Below are 20,176 nucleotides of genomic sequence, written 5' to 3'. Positions count from 1 at the left end.
CTTTTAGTGTAAGGGTATGTGCACACATTGCGGATTTGCCTGCGGATTTTTCCGCACTGAATCCGCATGTCTTGCCAGAAAACGCAGGTAAAAATCTGCGAGTTTTTGATGCGTTTTTTGTGCGGATTTTATGCGTTTATTTAGCTTTCATAAAGATCTATTATTGAACAAACAAACAAAAAATTTGTGATGTCATTTCTTGTCCAACCTCTTTTACATTTCTCCAACTCACACTTCATTACAGACAGACAAACAGATCTATCCATCTCGACGGATATATCCACAGATATCCATCTCTAGACATAAAACAGCAAAAACTGGGGAAAAAAATGGCACGGGTTCCTACGCAGTTTTCTGCGCCAGAGGGGGAAAGCCGACATCGGGGGCCAATATTTGTAGCCTGGGAAGGGGGTTATACCCATGGCCACTTCCCAGGCTATGAATATCAGCCTGCAGCTGTCTGCGTAGCTTTTACTGGCTATTAAAATAGGGGGAACCCCCCAAAAAAATGACGTGGCGTCCCCCTATAATAGCCAGAAAGGCTACACAGACATCTGCAGGCTGATATTCATAACCTCGGAAGGGGCCATGGATATTGCCCGCCCCTCCCCCGGCTACCAATACCAGCTCCCAGCCCCAGGAATGGCACATCTGTACGATGCGCCAATTCCAGCACTTAGTCTCTCTCTTCCCACTGCCCTGTTGGGGTGGCATATGGGGTAATAAGGGGTTAATGTCACCTTTGTATTGTAAGGCAACATAAGGCTCGGTTAATAATGGAGAGGCGTCAATAAGACACTTATCCATTACTAATCCTATAGTAGTGGAAAAGTAAAAAAAAAAAAAAAAAAATGCCAGAAAAAAGTATTTAAATATTCTTAATTTCACCACACTTACAACCACGCCCAATTCCTGCGACGCCCTTGATCGCCTGCTAAAAATAAAAACTAATAAACCAACCGTATACTCAGTCCTACGCAGTCCAATTAATAACGAGTGTCCCACGACGATCTCCCCTATAGAACAGTGACATCGGGTGATGTCACCGCTCTATAGGGCCTCCAGTGACACACTGACAGGAAACAATGGCTCCTACAGTGCATCACTGAAGAGGTTACTTTAGTTCATGGTCTCGCTTTATGGCAATGCTGAGTGGGAATTTTCCCACGCAGCGGTGCTGTAAGTGAGAGTATGAACTATACTGTAATCACAGCGGCGGAGGGATACAGTGCTGCAGGATACCTTCAGTCATTGTATCCTAGAGCTCCTATAGAGTGGTCACATCAGCTGATGTGACAGCTCTCCACAGGAGATCGTCGTGGGACAATTGTATTAATTGGATTATGTCGGACACAGGGAGTATATTGTTGGTTTATTATGTTAATTTTTTAACATAAATGTAGATGGCGAGTATGAACTATATGTACTGTATGTTTTTTTTTTTACATTCATCACATTAGCCGAATGATGGAACTACTACTGTCCCATCATTGGCTAATGTGTCAATCACTGTCACTGCAGCAGGCACAGACAGCCCACAGACAGCCCGCAGACCCCCGCACATAGACTCTGCCCACGCACTGTCACCGCCCACACACTTCCCTCCTCCCAGGATGCAGCGTTTCTTGCATCTACATCTGCAGCAAAACCGCAGATCTTTTTTACATCTGCGGGTTTGCTGCGGATGTGCCTGACTCAAGGCAAGTCAATGGGTACAGAAGCGCTGCAGTTCCGCACAAAGAATTGACATGCTGCAGAAAATAAACCGCAGCAAATCTGTGCGGTATTTTCCGCAGCACGTGCACAGCGGATTTGGTTTCCATAGCTTTACATGGTACTGGAAAACGCATGGAAAACGGCTGCAGATCCGCAGCGTCAAACCTGCTGCGGATACGCAGGCAAATCCGCAAAGTGTGCACATACCCTTAGGGCTCATTCATACATTAGATTTTTATCACCTGTGTAAAGTCCATTCTTAGCTCCTCATATATAGTGTTTAATGGAAAAAATGTTAACAGATCCAGGTTTCTGTTCTGTTAAACTGCCCGCATGTACTGTGCATCAGCTTTCACATATCAGAAATGTCAAAGTCTACGGGGATCTATTAAAAACAGAAAAAACTAAATACATAAATCTTCAACTGATTCATTGAAATTGAAAACTGATGAAATGCTTACACAGAGATCAGGTAATATGCTGCAATCTATAGAGGATAATGGAAAGGGTAAAACCTGCGGGAGAGTATCACACAGACATTGCTGCAGCAGTGGATTCTCAGCTACTTTGCTACCGATTCTGAGGGTCTGCTACTGAGAAGCAGGGGAGCTAGATCTCCTTTTCTCTACAAGTACACTATATTAGAGACTTAAGAAGACAAGAACCGCTACAATTAAAAAGGGAATAGTATTATTACTTACTAGATGGCAGCCCGATTCTAAAGAATCGGGAGTCTAGAATCCATATATACTTGAAATTCGGCAGGAGCTTGAAGAGCAACGTCACTGGGCCCGCCTCCACGCAGTAGAAACTTGCTGTGAGGTAAAAATTCAAAAATCACACCAAAATGGCGGGCGGAGTGTGTCACAGTACCTCACGTTTCTGATTGGTCGCTCGCAGCAGGCGGCAACCAATCAGACACTGGACACTGTTGACGTCACTTATCTCCGGACATTAGCTCATGACATTAGCAGGAAGTAGTATTCTAGGCAATTATATAGTAGATGTATGCAGATAGACTCTCCAGTGAGGAAAGGACTTGAACTCTAAGCACCACCTTTATTGATGTAGCAATCCTAGAAGTCAGTAATGACCCTTTAACAAGCCTTGCCACATGAGAAGAAGCCAAAACCAAAAACTCCATTAGAAGAACTTGTGTTACGGAGTGCTTGCCCTCATCAGTGCAAAGCAAGAGATACTGAGCTGGATGAGAGGGCTCTAATCAGGGGGATCATTTCTAACCCTTATAAGTTGTTAAAAGGGGTCAACATTTACGTTTAGCATCATTACCCCCCAGTAGGTGGCGTTATAGTTTTACTTCCTCTCAAGTGCCTATTTGCATATTTCAATTGAGAGGAGCATTGCAAGGCCTATGGCTATGTTCACACATTGACTTTTTGACGCTGCATATTTTTTGCTGAGTGGAAACGGACTTGCGGTGCGGGTTTCAAGTCTGCAGCATGTCTACATCTCTTGCAGGTGCTCTGTATTTTCTCTGCGGAACTTTCCCACAGACTTACATTAGGTGTGGAAAATCCGCAGGTAAAGCATGCAGATGCATTTTTAGGGGGTTTCTGTAGCGGAAATGAAAAAAAAAAAGAAAAATGGATGTAATCCGCATCTAAGTACATCAAAGTTTTGTCAAAGCCATATGCCAGAAAGCAAGTAAAAAAACAAAAGCAACTTTACTTAAAAACATGACAGCAGAGACAAAAACTACAGCGCTAAAAACCGCAAGTAACCCCAATTTAAATAGGTGCAGAAATTCTGCGGCAGAATTGTGCGAGATCACGTAATGGACAGATGCAAAAAATCCTGTATGTTAAGAGAAATGATCAATGGATGAACCACCATTTCATCAGGAGTCTTTTTTGTTAAGATACTGGAAGACAGCGACAGTACAGAATACATTTCATAATTCTGTCACTCAGAGCACAGCATTTTGGCGACAGATCCTCGTAAAGTTGACACTTGGCTTACTCAAGTTATTTTATTTTATATGCAGATTCCAGTGTCACTTTGATTCGAGACAGTAACCCTTTAGATGGAGAACCAGGACTTTCTGCAAGCTGCATGTATCATACTGACCTAGCTTTACCTAGACAGGTGAATTCCAATAAGGAGATAAAAATGAAAGACATTAGCTACACATTTTTTTTTATATATTAAAAAAAGAAAACAAAGACCCTTTCTTTTAAATTAACACTGTGCATAGTCAACGCTTTGTTTCCATCTTTTTATGTTGACCTTATGAACATACAGCTCAGTGTAACCTTTGAGTTGTAAGGAACCATAGTACTAAACCAAAATAAAAATCTATGGGGCTACAAAGTATTAATATAGACAGAAAAAAAAATAACAAAACATCTGCTGTATGAGAACGAACTTGTACTACAGCAGCATGAAAAGTGTACAGTGGGATACGACGTGCCCCAACAATGGGTATGGGAACGTTTCATGTTAAATTTATGGGCATTGTTGATCGAGAACCTGAAGACCCACCTCTTCCGACAAGCCTACAACCTGCAGTAACCACCGATCGACCAAACCGCTGCATGACCAGCTCTACCCACACCTACTGTATTCTCACCCATCCCTTGTAGATTGTGAGCCTTCGCGGGCAGGGTCCTCTCTCCTCCTGTATCAGTTATGACTTGTATCGTTTAAGATTATTGTACTTGTTTTTATTATGTATACCCCTCCTCACATGTAAAGCGCCATGGAATAAATGGCGCTATAACAATAAATAATAATAATCGAGGAAGGCCGAAAAAGAAATAAAAACGTTATACTTGAACCTTTTCATAGACAACATACATTTAATCAATGTCATCCATCCATACATGTTTGTTTGATGTGATCCATTTTAAACATAAAATTAAGGGAGGGAAAAAAAAGGTCCTGTTATTCACCACATGAGCCAAAAATACATTAGTTCAAAAAAATAAAAGACAAAATAAGGCTCAATGGAAAAGTACACTTCAATTAAAATCCAGAGTATTTGCTCTTTTATGAAAACTTGTGCTGTACAATTTATACATTTTCACATAATTAAAAAGGTCCTCATAGTATGGATCAACAAAGCCTTTATAATACACCGTCTGCAGATTCATATGCAGCACCATTGAAGCGAGAAACAAAAATATCAACCCTTGAGTGAAGTTCATTTTCCTTCAGTAAAGGCCTTTTTCAGTTCTGCTTGTCAACTTTCAAAGCTTGCAGTCTTTCAAGTAAAGGAGGGTGAGAATAGTGCCACATTGAAAACATCCAGTCTGAAACCGGAAATCCTAAATTATCCTTATTTAGTTTAATCAGAGCAGAATACAAGTCTTTGGCTTTTCCAAGATTCCTGGCGAAAGCATCAGCCTGAAATTCAAACCTCCGGCTAAGGACAGTAAGACAGAAGGATAGAACCTGGGAGGAAAAACGTAAAAAAAATAAATAAATGAAGAATCTTACATTTGAAACACCAAGGACAGAATATAAAGTCATAGGACAGACCGCAGCAATTAGAGAGGTTTTCTGGTTTCTAAACTAAATTTGCAACCAATTAGAAAATGAGGTATACTCACTAGTTTTAACTGCCCCTAGGACGCCCTCGAGGTCTTCACCAAGACAGATCAATTATGTTCCATTTTTGATCACATCACTGCCAAGGCCTGTCATTGGCTGCAGCTGACAGTAACGGAGTAACAGAGCCTCATTGGTAGGACAACCCATTTAATTGGGATCATTTGATTCATACTGGTCAAAACCATGGGCAATATGAACTGGAACCTGGGTGTGCCATTGTGAGGACTGTGTCTGAGGGCAGTCTCACACGTCCAGATAATTCTGGTACCGGAAAAATCGGTACCGGAATTATCCGTGTCCGTGTGCCGGTGCGTTTCTGTGGCACATCAGTGTGGAACACGTGCGGCACACGTGTGCCGCCCGTGTGCCCACTGGGTACCACACGCACCGTGCGGGAGACAGGGCTAAAGTTTAGCGCTGTCCCCTGCATCTGGTGCTGAAGCCGCGATTCATATCTTCCCTGCAGCAGCGTTTGCTGTAGAGAAGATATGAATAATCGTGTTTAAAATAAAGCTCCATGTTCCCATCCCCCTCCCACCCCCTGTGCGCCCCCCCCCTGCTGTTAATAAAATACTCACCCGGCTCCCTCGCTGGCTGGCGCTGCTTCCTGTCCTGGCCGCACCTTCTACTGTATGAGCGGTCATGTGAGGCCGCTCATTTATAGTAATGAATATGCGGCTCCGCCCCTATGGGAGGTGGAGCCGCATATTCATGATTGTAATGGGAGGCCGCACGTGACCGCTCATACAGTAGAAGGTGCGGCCAGGACAGGAAGCAGGTCACTGAAACACAAGTGAAGGAGTTCGGTAGCGTGTGGCCACATTACGATTTTTCCCCTCCATTCTTACTGGTATATGTATAAATGTATAACTATAACTATATATATATATATATATATATATATATATATATATATATATATATATATATATATATATATATATATATATATATATATATATATATATATATAACGCATTTCAGGATATATATATATATAACGCATTTCAGGGCTGCTTGCAAGTGAAGAATCGTTCTCTATACATAGACAGTATATTCTATGAAGTCATTTTGGATCCATGCAGCCCAGATGTTTTCTTGTCTTTTCAATTAAAGGACCATTTAGTTAGGGATTGACAGCAGCAATTAAATGGTTAAACTGCAGAGATTGCTGCATTTGAGGAGATTTGGCAACCTGGCTGAATTACTGCCAGAGGGAATTCTTACCTCATTGTATGGTGAGAAGATAAACTGAAATATAATCATCAGACCAATGAGAGTGGGTTGTGTTGAATTAAATCCAAAAGCAGCGAAGAGTTCTTTACGTCCAATAAGGGCGGCAAATAAGAAGAAACAGAGAAAGGAGTTCATCTGAAGAAAAAGGAAGGAAAGGAAGCCATTTTTAATTCTTTACAACAAACGAGTAAAGTTTCCCTCCCATACCACAATGTACCTCTCCATTCACAAAAAATTTACCTAGTAGCATAGCATGCCTATCAACAAACCTTATTGTAGTACTTGTTAAAGGGAATCTGTCACCCTGGGACGTATATGACCCATTAATATGGGCATACAGGTGATAGAAATGTTACACTAGCCCTACCTGTATGCCTTATTTTACTGGTCTTGTTGCTGAAATGCGTTAAACTCTTTCCTTATATTAATGATTTCTTCCAGGCTCCGGGGCGTGCGTGGAGGAAATCCCTGCCTCCTGTCTTCATTATAATATCACCCTTCTCCCATCAGCGTCAGTTAGGGTCCCGGAATCCTGCACCCTGCAACTCGATAATACATACCTCATCCTCCCTTCTGTGGGCACTGCATTCAGGGATCTTCTGTGCAGGCGCCAGCGACTTCCCCTCCAGTGACTTTTAGCATGTGCACCAATAAGGTGCTCCCCCCCACTTCATCCCTGCATAGCCATCTCCATGTACACATAGTTCCTAGTGATGACTATGCAGGGAGGAAATAGGGGGTGGCATATTATTGGCACGCAGATCAAAGGTGACAGTGACTCGCCGGTGCCTGTGCCGCAGAAGATCACGGAATGCAGTGCCCACAGGACGGAGGATGGGATACATATTTCTGAGGGAGTGCTAGGCGCAGGATTTCGGAGCCATGACTGACGCTGATGGGATGTGGAGGTCATATACGTCCCGGGGGTGACAGATTAACTGGGATTAAGGGGTGTTTCCAATTTTAAAAGTAATTGGTGGATAGGGGATAACTTCCCAATCGCTGGGGGTCCTACTGCCGTGGCCCCAACCGATCCCGAGAACCAGCACTCCTATTAGAATGAATAGAGAGGCAGTACACATGCTTGACCTCTGATTCATTCAGCCACAGCAGTTGGACACCCAGCGACTGGAAAGGTATTTCCCATCATTTCTACAGGAGATAAAGGTGTGCTTAAGTTAAGTACTGTTGATACGGAGGGATCCATTCTCTGAGAACACTTTATTGCTCAAACTAAACAATCAGCTCATGCTTAAGTTCATACAAAGGATTGCATGGGCCGAATGGAAAGTTTTTGGTCCCACACACAATTCTGGCTGCGCTCAAGCATAAGCGGAAAATTGATGTCCAATGGGTTGACAGATTGGCTGGGGGTCCCGAGTCCTAAGAGAGGAATAAATCAATGCCATCAGAGGCATTACATTCCCATACACAGTGCCATCTTAGTAGAGACATTTTTGCTCTTCTCTAACAAGATGGCGCTGCCAGCGTAATTTTGAGACTTTTTTTAATGAATTTATAGCCTCAAATAAGAGAGAATTAAACGCACATTATATAAGCGATCAGTGAGCGGTTATAAGCCATACAGATGAATAGCTAGCTAAGCAGAGCACCGCATGAACATCCACTCCACCCTCCCACAGGACGCCCCGGAGCACAAACATATCATTAACTGAAATTGAAAATAAAGATTAAACAACCACAAGACGGATTTCATCACCCAGGTATCATGTTAAATCAGTATAACGGCGCCGACCTGACACTGTCTGTAGGTTACTGAGCACAATCCTGATGACAGGTTCCCTTTAAGAAAGGAATCAAGTCAAGCCCTTCTGGGTACAACATTACATGCCCAGCTAGAGAAGAAGAGCAGCGCTGTATACACACCTGGCTAATGACAATGTTCTTTACAGTGTGACCCAACTTCCAGTGGCCCAGCTCATGACCCAAAACAGCGAGGACCTCTGGATTGTTGCAACCTTGCTTCTTATTTGCATTCTAGATTTAGAAAATAGTTTATCAATTTGCATTAGAAAAAGAATTACAAAAAAATGTTTCAACTTACAATTTTGGGAATAATCTCTTAATAATTAAGAGTGTACTTTGAATGCCTTTCTACAATTTTATGTGAATATCCTAGAAATATATTGAAGACAATTCTCTAAGATAACGGGAACATAGTCCATACTGCAAGCCAAAGAAAAAGCTGGAAACTATATACATTTTCTTTTTAACACAAGCACATTTTGTGTTTTTAAAGTCCTCTATCACCTCAAACCATGGTGAAGTAAAAAAAAAATAAGTGGAAGCTCCTGACACGGGAATGGTTAAACTTGTGCACGGCACAAGGTGGTAACCGTATTGGTTTAGCCTCGAGGTGCCACAATTGTGCCTCTTTTGGGCACGTGTAAGGCAATTTTAAACTTACTTTAACTTTAGCTTTCAGGTCCACGTTCTCGTTTTCTGAGGATTCCTCACTGTTCGCTTTGTTCAGAGGAGAGTGGTCCTCCAAAAGGGTGTCAAACAAAACAATACGCTTGTTTTTAAAGAACCCATAGAAGTATGCATTGCTGTGAGAGGACCGTTTGGAACCTAGGCAGAGACATTAGAAGCATGGAATAAGGCACACAGTACAGGTAAAAGGTACATGCTTTAGTATTAGGATTTGGAGAGTCATTAATCCCAGTACATGGTTATTGTTCTCATTTTATGTATTTCAATTTTTCGGTACTTCATGAGATTACTGGGCGAGGGGAACACTGAAATCCCTGCTCTTGAGGGCTTACAATTGCACAGCATGCTCCTTTTTCCAAAAATGTACAGAAAAATTACACTGATTAGCAGCTGACTGTCAATGTACACAGAAAGCCGCCAATCAGTGGTGTGGACGGGGGTTATACTGAGCTCAGCATTCAGAGCACGGCTAGATCTGCACCAGAGAAAACAGTGATTGTATCAGAATGACAGTATGCAGACCAGCAAGTGACATATTACTGGAATTAATGGAATTAGGGTCTCTGCCCCTACGTCACGCTGTCCTCAGATTACAGAGCAAGAACCTGGTGACTGATACCATTTAAAAGGAATCTGTCACCCCCCAAAATCGAAGGTGAGCTAAGCCCACCAGCATCAGGGCTTATCTACAGCATTCTGTAATGCTGTAGATAAGCCCCCGATGTATCCTGAAAGATAAGAAAAAGAGGTTAGACTATACTAACCAAGGGGCGGTCCCAGTTCGGTTCTGGTCCGATGGGCGTCACGGTCTGGTCCGGGGCCTCCCATATTCTTACGATGATGTCCTCCTCTTGTATTCACGCTGCGGCGCAGGTGTACTTTGTCTGGCCTGTTGAGGGCAGAGAAAAAAAACTGCAGTGCGCAGGCGCCGGGAAAGGTCAGAGAGGCCCAGCGCCTGCGCACTGCGGTACTTTGCTCTGCCCTCAACAGGCCAGACAAAGTACGCCTGTGCCGGAGCCGCGGCGTGAAGACCAGAAGAGGACGTCATCGGAAGAAGATGGGAGGCCCCGGACCGGGACGCCTATCGGACCGGGCTGCAGCGGGACCGCCCCTGGGTGAGTATAATCTAACTTCATCTTTCAGGTTACATCGGGGGCTTATCTACAGCATTATAGAATGCTGTAGATAAGCCCCTGATGCTGGTGGGCTTAGCTCACCTTCGATTTTGGGGGTGACAGATTCCGTTTAACGGAAAAGCTGTAATTTTGAATGACATCATTCATTTTGTTAAATATTGTACTGAAATGGAGAGAAAAAAAAAATTCAAGAGAAATTAAATGGCAAAAATAATCATATGCGCTTTTTTCGCTTTTGTATTTATTAATTTTCCCCCAAAAAAGTTGACCAGGAAACAATATTGTCCAGGTTTGTTTGATTACAAAGATAGCAGCCATGAGTTGTCCACTACTTTTACATTGATGGCCTATGCTTAGGATAGGTCACCTATGTCTGATCGGCCGGGGTCTGACACCAACCTGCAGTTATTTGAAAGCTTGTACTATATACCGCAATATTGCAGTTTATAAGGAAAATCTTCGTCCCCTATAGAGCTCAGCCTGTGGCCAAGCTTTACATTAGTATCCAAATAACAGCAACAGGGGCTTTTAGCAGGCTGCCATTGTAATAAGTCACCAGCAATTGTATCTCAATGGAGAGGAGCTTGATCTATTCAAATGACTCCCTCAGAGATTGACAGCAGTGTTAAAATGGATAACAGTCGTGGCGAGAGCTCTGCTCCGGCTGTTAGAGACAGATGCCGGCTATGCAATATAGGTGATATCAGCCACACTTAAAGAGAGCCTAGCTCCTGAGCCTGTACTACACATGAAAAAATGATTAGGAGACAATAGTTCATAAATAGTGTTGAGCGATACTTTCCGAAATCGGGAAATATCAGATCGGATTGGACCGGACAGATACCCCCAAAATATCGGGTATTGACGATTCCGATAACCAATGCAAGTCAATGGGACACAAATATCGGAATTAAAATAAACCCTTTCTTTCCTCGTACATCCTGTTCGGGAGGGGGGGGGGGGGGGGTTGGGAGTTGGGGAAGAGAGTGTGGATGGTGCGTGGGCGGAGACTGTGCGTGTCTGTGTGGGGCCTCTCGGGGGTCTTTGCGTCTGTGTGCAGGCATCATTCGATGGGACTACAAGTCCCATCGGGCTATGCCTGCTGCAATGACAGTGATTGACACATTAGCCAATGATAGTCCCATCATCCGGCTAATGTGTTGATTGTATTTTATTTGTTTTATTTTTTTTTTTTTACACAACATACATGCATACATACATACATACCAGAAATGATATAGTATGACCATATTTAGAGGAAAACTCCACTAGAACTATAGAAAACATATGAAAAAACCAGAGCTTTTAAGTACCAAACAACCAAAATGCTACAAAAAAAATAAATAAACTAGTGTAAGGCAAGAAAGGGATGTATAAAAATGTATAACTTTATTATAGTACAAATATTAAAGCCAAACACACAAGTACAAAACATAAAAACAAAAAACAAACAAAACTGGACAGGTCTACAGAATGATGATACAAACTGGCAGGAGCGGCAATCCAATAGAACAAAGGCGCTCACAAATATATGATAAGTCTACATACCAAAAAATGCACAATAAATATAAAGGCAGAATGTCATATCACATATCTCCATATCACATGGCATGTATGGAGGACAGAGCAACCTAATGTAAATCCACTAAGATAAATGGGGATAGAGTACGCCACATATCACAGGCAAAAACAGACCAGGATGTGAGTGGGAAGTAACATGTAATAACCCGGCCACATTATAATAAAGCTGACAGTGCAATGTCAAAAGTACATAGGGATGAAATGATAGGCATATCTTACCCAGTGCGGTGGGTCATTGCTGGCCACCTTAGAAGTCTCCAGTGCTTTCTCAAACCATTTTCTAGTGCTTTTTGAAGTGTTTTTTGGGTCATTGTCCTGCTGGAAGACCCATGACCTCTGAGGGAGACCCAGCTTTGTCATACTGGGCCCTACATTATGCTGCAAAATTTGTTGGTAGTCTTCAGAATTCATATTGCCATGCACACGGTCAAGCAGTCCAGTGCCAGAGGCAGCAAAGCAACCGCAAAACATCAGGGAACCTCTACCATGATTGACTGTAGGGACAGTGTTCTTTTCTTTGAATGCCTCTTTTTTTTCTCCTGTAAACTCTATGTTGATGCCTTTGCCCAAAAAGCTCTACTTTTGTCTCATCTGACCAGAGAACATTCTTCCAAAACGTTTTAGGCTTTTTCAGGTAAGTTTTGGCAAACTCCAGCCTGGCTTTTTTATGTCTCGGGGTAAGAAGTGGGGTCTTCCTGGGTCTCCTACCATACAGTCCCTTTTCATTCAGACGCCGACGGATAGTACGGGTTGACACTGTTGTACCCTCGGACTGCAGGGCAGCTTGAACTTGTTTGGATGTTAGTCGAGGTTCTTTATCCAACATCCGCACAATCTTGCGTTGAAATCTCTTGTCAATTTTTCTTTTCCGTGCACATCTAGGGAGGTTAGCCACAGTGCCATGGGCTTTAAACTTCTTGGTGACACTGCGCATCTTTGGGGATGGACTTGGAGCCTTGAGATCAGGGTGGATAAAAAATCAATGTTTAAAAAAATAAATAAATAAATAAATCGGATTTTTTGGATTTAAATCGGATTTTTTTTTTATTTAAATCGGATTTTTTTTTCAATAAACTGCTTTTTGAGGAAAATATTTTACCATCCAAAGGTTCTTCCATCATGAGATAAAGCGGAGTTGTTTAACTCAGTAGAATAAAGGCTGTATATGTGTAACATTCACAATGCCATGCTCTTCCAGAGGTTTCTGTAGGATTAGGGGGCAGTTTCTCTCCTAGATTATCACAGACGCTCGCTTTACTTACGCAGTTCTCAAAACTGAATTTGACTCCGCAGAGGTCCCAGCCTCTTCTTCACGGCAAAAATGTTACAACATGAACAGAGTTGAGAAAAAGACCTTAATCCTATTGTTCTACAAACCTATGAATACATAATCAACCCCTTCAGTGCCAAGTCCAAGAAGTTAGACAATATGTTTCTGATTGTTTGGAGTGGAATAGATCTGCACAACACAAGAAGAATGTGAATCTAAGTGTGAGGAGGAGGAAGGGCAAGCAGACAAGAAAATGAAAGTGAAACTTTGAGCACAATACTGCAGCATAGCCACAGACAGACAAGTCTGGATCTGCTTGTTTGTACGATCTGAGGTTTATTACATTCTTTCCTTATAATGGCAGCAGGCCGTAAAAGACCCAGTTTGGGAATATTTTAATGAAGCTCCTTCGCCTATCGGTAAGGCAGGCATGCGTGCAAAATGCAAACGATGCAACAAAGATGCAAGGCCTGGTGGCGCGAATGAGGCAACATCATGAGAAGTGCGGTGATGAAGATGACGACAAGTGAGCTACAGAGGACAGCAGGGACAGTAGTATTTAAGTTTTTCATGTGTCGGCTGGGCTGACAGTCTAAGTTTTAAAATATATATATATTTTGTTTAGCCAAATTAGTTAACAAACATGGATGTTTGTTTAACCCCTTAGCGACCGCCGATACGCCTTTTAACGGCGGCCGCTAAGGGTACTTAAACCACAGCGCCGTTAATTAACGGCGCTGTGGAAAAAGTGAATAGCGCCCCCCAGAGTCGGATTTTCTCCGGGGTCTCGGCTGCCGGGGGTAGCCGAGACCCTGGAGAACATGATTCGGGGGGGTTTTAACCGACCCCGCATTTGCGATCGCCGGTAATTAACCGTTTACCGGCGATTGCAAAAAAAAAAAAAAAAAGTGATCTCTAATTTCTCTGTCCTCCGATGTGATCGCACATCGGAGGACAGAGAAAAGGGGTCCCAGGTAGCCCCCCAATACTCACCTATCTCCCCCGATGCTCCTCGTGTCTCCCGGTGGGCGCCGCCATCTTCAAAATGGCGGGCGCATGCGCAGTGCACCCGCCGGCCGGCACCGGGAGAATCTTTGGGGTCTCGGCTGCCGGGGGTAGCCGAGACCCCAAAGAACATGATCGGGGTCGGTTTTACCGACCCCTGTTTTGCGATCGCCGGTAATTAACTGTTTACCGGCGACCGCAAAAAAAAAAAAAAAAAAAGTAAAGTGTAATTCTCTGTCCTCTGATGTGATCGCACATCAGAGGACAGAGAAATAGGGGGATTCGGGGACCCTAGCATACTCACCTGTGTCCCTGGGTCCTCCTGCTGCTCCTCCTGGCTGCCGGGGAAAAGAAAATGGCGGGCGCATGCGCAGTGTGCCCGCCATCTGTCTCCATCTGCTGGCCGGCAGGAGAACAGCAGTTGGGGCTAAAATTAGGGTTAGGGGTAGGGTTAGGGCTAAATTTAGGGTTAGGCTTCTTTCACATTTACGTCGGTACGGGGCCGTCGCAATGCGTCGGCCCGACATACCGACGCACGTTGTGAAAATTGTGCACAACGTGGGCAGCGGATGTAGTTTTTCAACGCAGCCGCTGCCCAATTTATGTCCTGGGGAGGAGGGGGCGGAGTTACGGCAACGCATGCACGGTCAGAAATGGCGGATGTGACGTACAAAAAAACGTTTCATTGGACTTTTTTTGTGCCGACGGTCCGCCAAAACACAACTGATCCAGTGCACGACGGACGCGACGTGTGGCCATCCGTCACGATCCGTCGGCAATACAAGTCTATGGGCAAAAACCGCATCCTGCGGGCACATTTGCAGGATCCGTTTCTTGTCCAAAACTACGGATTGCGACGGATGCCAAACGACGCAAGTGTGAAAGTAGCCTTAGGGCTAGGGTTAGGGTTGGGGTTAAAGTTAGGGCTAAGGTTGGGGCTAAAGTTAGGGTTAGAGTTGGGATTAGGGTTGGTATTAGGGTTAGGGATGGCATTAGGGTTAGGTTTGGGATTAGGGTTAAGGTTAGGGTTGTGATTAGGGGTGTATTGGGATTAGGGTTAGGGTTGAGATTAGGATTAGGGGTGTGTTGGATTTAGGGTTTTGATTAGGGTTATGGTTAGGGTTGACATTAGGGTTGTTTTGGGGTAAGGGTTGTGATTATGGTTAGGGTTAGTGATTAGGATTATGGATCAGGTTGGGATTAGGGTTAGGGGTGTGTTGGAGTTGGGTTGGAGCTAGAATTGGGGGGGGTTTCTGTTTAGGTACATCAGGGGGTCTCCAAACACGACAGCCAATTTTGCGCTCAAAAAGTCAAATGGTGCTCCCTCCCTTCTGAGCTCTGCCGTGCGCCCAAACAGTGGGTTACCCCCACATACTCGGGATAAATTGGACAACAACTTCTGGGGTCCAATTGCTCTTGTTACTCTTGTGAAAATAAAAACTTGGGGGCTACAAAATCTTTTTTGTGGAAAAATATATATATATATTTTTTTATGACTCTGCATTATAAACTTCTGTGAAGCACTTGGGCATTCAAAGTTCTCACCACACATCTATATAAGTTCCTTGGGGGGTCTAGTTTCCAAAACGGGGTCACTTGTGGGGGGTTACTACTGTTTAGGTACATCAGGGGCTCTGCAAACGCAACATAACGCCCACAGACCATTCTATCAAAGTCTGCATTCCAAAACGGCGCTCCTTCCCTTCCGAGCTCTGCCGTGCGCCCAAACAGTGGTTTACCCCCACATATGGCGCATCAGCGTACTCGGGATAAATTGGACAACAACTATTGCACTCCAATTTCTCCTGTTACGTTTGTGAAAATAAAGACTTGGGGGCTACAATATCTTTTTTGTGAAAAAAAAATATTTTTTATTTTCACGACTCTGCATTCTAAACTTCTGTGAAGCACTTGGGCATTCAAAGTTCTCACCACACATCTAGATAAGTTCCATGGGGGGTCTAGTTTCCAAAATGGGGTCACTTGTGGGGGATTTCTACTGTTTAGGCACATCAGGGGCTCTCCAAACGCGACATGGCGTCCGATCTTAATTCCAGCCAATTCTACATTGAAAAAGTAAAACGGCACTCTTTCTCTTCCAAGCTCTGCGGTGCGCCCAAACAGTGGTTTACCCCCACATGTTGGGTATTGGCGTATTCAGGAGAAATTGCATAACAAAATTTATGGTTACATTTCTGTTTTTACACATGTGAAAATAAAAAAAATGGTTCTGAATTAAGATGTTTGCAAAAAAAAGTTAAATGTTCATTTTTTCCTTCCACATTGTTTCAGTTCCTGTGAAGCACGTAAAGGGTTAATAAACTTCTTGAATGTGGTTTTGAGAACCTTGAGGGGTGTAGTTTTTAGAATGGTGTCACACTTCGTTATTTTCTATCATATAGACCCCTCAAAATGACTTCAAATGTGATGTGGTCCCTAAAAAAAAAAATGGTGTTGTAAAAATGAGAAATTGCTGGTCAACTTTTAACCCTTATAACTCCCTAACAAAAAAAAAAAATTTTGTTTCCAAAATTGTGCTGATGTAAAGTAGACATGTGGGAAATGTTATTTATTAACTATTTTTCGTGACATATCTCTCTGATTTAAGGACATAAAAATACAAAGTTTGAAAATTGCAAAATTTTAAAAATTTTCGCCATATTTCCGTTTTTTTCATAAATAATCGCAAGTAATATCGAAGAAATGTTACCACTAACATGAAGTACAGTATGTCACAAAAAAAAAAATCTCAGAATCAGCGGGATCTGTTGAAGCGTTCCAGAGTTATAACCTCATAAAGTGACAGTGGTCAGAATTGCAAAAATTGGCTCGGTCATTAAGGGGTTAAGAAAATAACTTATGCTGTAATGTTGTTATTGTTTCAGTTGAATAAATCTATTTAAATTGTTATTAAGGTCAGGATTATTTTTCTCCTTCCTAAGTACAACAGAACAGTGGTGTCCAAATATGAATGATTAACCCATTAACCCCTTCATGACCTTGGGATTTTTCATTTTTGTGTTTTCGTTTTTCACTCCCCTCCTTCCCAGAGCCATAACTTTTTTATTTTTCCGTGAATTTGGCCATGTGAGGGCTTATTTTTTGCGGGACGAGTTGTACTTTTGAACGACATCATTGGTTTTAGCATGTTGTGTACTAGAAAACGGGAAAAAAATTCCAAGTGCGGTGAAATTGCAAAAAAAGTGCAATCCCACACTTGTTTTTTGTTTGGCTTTTTTGCTAGGTTCACTAAATGCTAAAACTGACCTGCCATTATGATTCTCCAGGTCAGTACGAGTTCATAGACACCTAACATGACTAGGTTATTTTTTATCTAAGTGGTGAAAAAAAATTCCAAACTTTGCTAAAAAAAAAAATAAAATAAAAAATTGCGCCATTTTCCGATACTCGTAGCGTCTCCATTTTTCGTGATCTGGGGTCGGTTGAGGGCTTATTTTTTGCGTGCTGAGATGACGTTTTTAATGATAGCATTTTGGTGCAGATACGTTCTTTTGATCACCCGTTATTGCATTTTAATGCAATGTCGCGGCGACCTAAAAAACGTAATTCTGGCGTTTCGAATTTTTTTCTCGCTACGCCGTTTAGCGATCAGGTTAATGCTTTTTTTTAATTGATAGATCGGGCGATTCTGAGGGCGGCGATACCAAATATGTGTAGATTAGATTTTTTTATTGATTTATTTTGATTGGGGCGAAAGGGGGGTGATTTAAACTTTTATATTTTTTTTATTTTTTTCACATTTTTTTTAACTTTTTTTTTTTTACTTTTGCCATGCTTCAATAGCCTCCATGGGAGGCTAGAAGCAGGCACAACGCGATCGGCTCTGCTACATAGCAGCGATCTGCTGATCGCTGCTATGTAGCAGAAATGCAGGTGTGCTGTGAGCGACGACCACAGGGTGGCGCTCACAGCCACCAGTCATCAGTAACCATAGAGGTCTCAAGGACCTCTATGGTTACAATGGAGACGCATCGACGACCCCCGATCATGTGACGGGGGTCGGCGATGACGTCATTTCCGGCCGCCCGGCCGGATGCGGTAGTTAAATGCCGCTGTCTGCGATTGACAGCGGCATTTAACTAGTTAATAGGTGCGGGCAGATCGCGATTCTGCCCGCACCTATTGCGGGCACATGTCAGCTGTTCAAAACAGCTGACATGTCCCGACTTTGATGCGGGCTCACCGCGGAGCCCTGCATCAAAGCAGGGGATCTGACATCGGACGTACTATCCCGTCCGAGGTCAGATAGGGGTTAAACTGGGGAGAAAAAAGTAATATAAAAAGTTATTCTAAAAATCTTCATCTACTTGCATGTTAAAGTAGCAAGAACTAGTTTAGGTAGAAACTTTGATTTAAATCACTGATTTAAATCAAGCCTTACTGACTGGTGATTTAAATCGTGATTTAAATCAGTTAGATTTAAATCAAATCCACCCTGCTTGAGATTACTCATGCTTCCTCACAATTTGGTTTCTCAAGTCCTCAGACAGTTCTTTGTTCTTTCTTTTCTCCATGCTCAGTGGTTCACACAAGGACACAGGACAGAGGTTGAGTCAATTTTAATCCATGTCAACTGGCTGCAAGTGTGATTTAGTTATTGCCAACACCTGTTAGGTGCCACAGGTAAGTTACAGGTGCTGTTAATTACACAAATTAGAGAAGCATCACATGATTTTTCGAACAGTGCCAATACTTTTGTCCACCCCCTTTTTTATGTTTGGTGTGGAATTATTTCCCATTTGGCTTTAGGACAATTCTTTTTGCGTTTTTTCATTTAAGACAAATTAAATGAAGATAATAATAACAAAGAATTTGTGTTTGCAATTATTTTCAGGAAGAAACTGAGTATTATCTGACAGAATTGCAGGGGTGTCACTACTTTTGGCCACAACTACTACATACATACAGTACATTCATACATTACATACAATACATAGACAAAGTACATATAACAGATTACATACTCACCATCACTTTTCACTTTGTTCCCCGAAGCCAGTGTCATCTGTAAAAAAATATAAAAACAACAAACAACCATTATGCTCCTTGATCCTCAGAAATCCACGAGTGTCCCACCATGATCTCCCGTGGAGAACAGCAGCATCAGCTGATGCGACCGCTCTCTAGGGGCTCCAGGAATACAATGACGGGAGGAAGGTATCCTTCCGCACTGTATTCCTCCGTCGCTGTAAAAAAAAAAAAAAAAAGTCCCTAGTCTCACTTTTGGCATTGCTGTGTGAGAAAGTTCCCACGCAGCTTTTGCCATAAAGTGAGACCAGTGAACTAGAGTAACCTCTCAGTGATGCACTGCAGGAGCCATTGTCTACAGTCAGTGTGTCACTGAAGGTCCTATAGAGCAGTGACATCACCCGATGTCACTGTTCTATAGGGGAGATAGTCGTGGGACACTCGTTATTAATTGGACTACGGCGGACAGGTAGTATACGGTTTATTATTTTACGTTTTTTGCAGGCGCTGAAGTATGGTTAAATGAAGAATATTAAAATATTTTTTTTCTGGCTGTGCTTTTTTTTTTTTTTACTCTTTCACTACACTAGGATTAATAATGGATAGGTGTCTTATTGACGCCTCTCCATTATTAACCCGGCTTAAGGTCACCTTACAATAGCAAGGTGACATTAACCCCTTATTACCCCCATATCCCACCGCTACACAGGAGTGGGAAGAGAGGGACTAAGTACCGGAATTGGCGCATCTTACATTTCTGGGGCAGCTGCGGACTGGCATTTGTAGCCGGGGGGAGGGCCCCCAATATCCATGGCCCCTCTCTAGGCTATGAACATCAGCCCACAGCTGTCTGCGTAGGGGGGTCCCCCTATTTTAAGAGCGAGTAAAGGCTACGCAAACAGCTGCCGGCTGATATTCGTAGCCTTGGAGGGGCCATGGGTATTAACCCCATCCCAGGCTACAAATATTGGCCCCTGGCCGTCAGCTTTCCCAGTCTGGCGCAGAAAATTGCGCAGGAGCCCACGTCTTTTTTTTTTTTTCTGTTTTTTTCTTTATGTTTATTTATCAACATCGGCCTATCTATGGATATATCTATAGATACATAGATGTTTCTATCCATAGATCTATCTGGCTAATTTCACCCATCAGGTTTTTGCCATCAGGCACAATCCGGCGAGTTTTGAAAGAAATGATCATTTTTTTTCTGCTGGATCCG

The 20,176-nt window shown here is 42.8% G+C and overlaps 1 protein-coding gene across 1 annotated transcript in view; it reads right to left on the bottom strand.

The window, feature by feature from the left end:
* Positions 1-4,515: 4,515 nt before the first annotated feature.
* The window catches only part of ZMPSTE24 (zinc metallopeptidase STE24), a 32,406-nt gene continuing 16,745 nt past the window's right edge, over positions 4,516-20,176 (bottom strand). Inside the window, exons 7-10 of the mRNA XM_069756962.1 lie at positions 8,954-9,117; positions 8,413-8,523; positions 6,517-6,660; positions 4,516-5,130 (exon numbers count right to left, since the gene is read on the bottom strand). Coding sequence (XP_069613063.1) covers positions 4,906-5,130; positions 6,517-6,660; positions 8,413-8,523; positions 8,954-9,117 — 644 coding nt within the window. The 3' untranslated portion in view covers positions 4,516-4,905. The remainder of the gene's footprint in view (positions 5,131-6,516; positions 6,661-8,412; positions 8,524-8,953; positions 9,118-20,176) is intronic.

The sequence above is a fragment of the Ranitomeya imitator genome, chromosome 3 (assembly GCF_032444005.1).
Source record: "Ranitomeya imitator isolate aRanImi1 chromosome 3, aRanImi1.pri, whole genome shotgun sequence".
In the NCBI taxonomy this organism is placed as follows: Eukaryota; Metazoa; Chordata; class Amphibia; order Anura; family Dendrobatidae; genus Ranitomeya; species Ranitomeya imitator.
The sequence above is the reverse complement of the archived record's forward strand: the minus strand, read 5'-3'. Positions and strand labels throughout refer to the sequence as shown.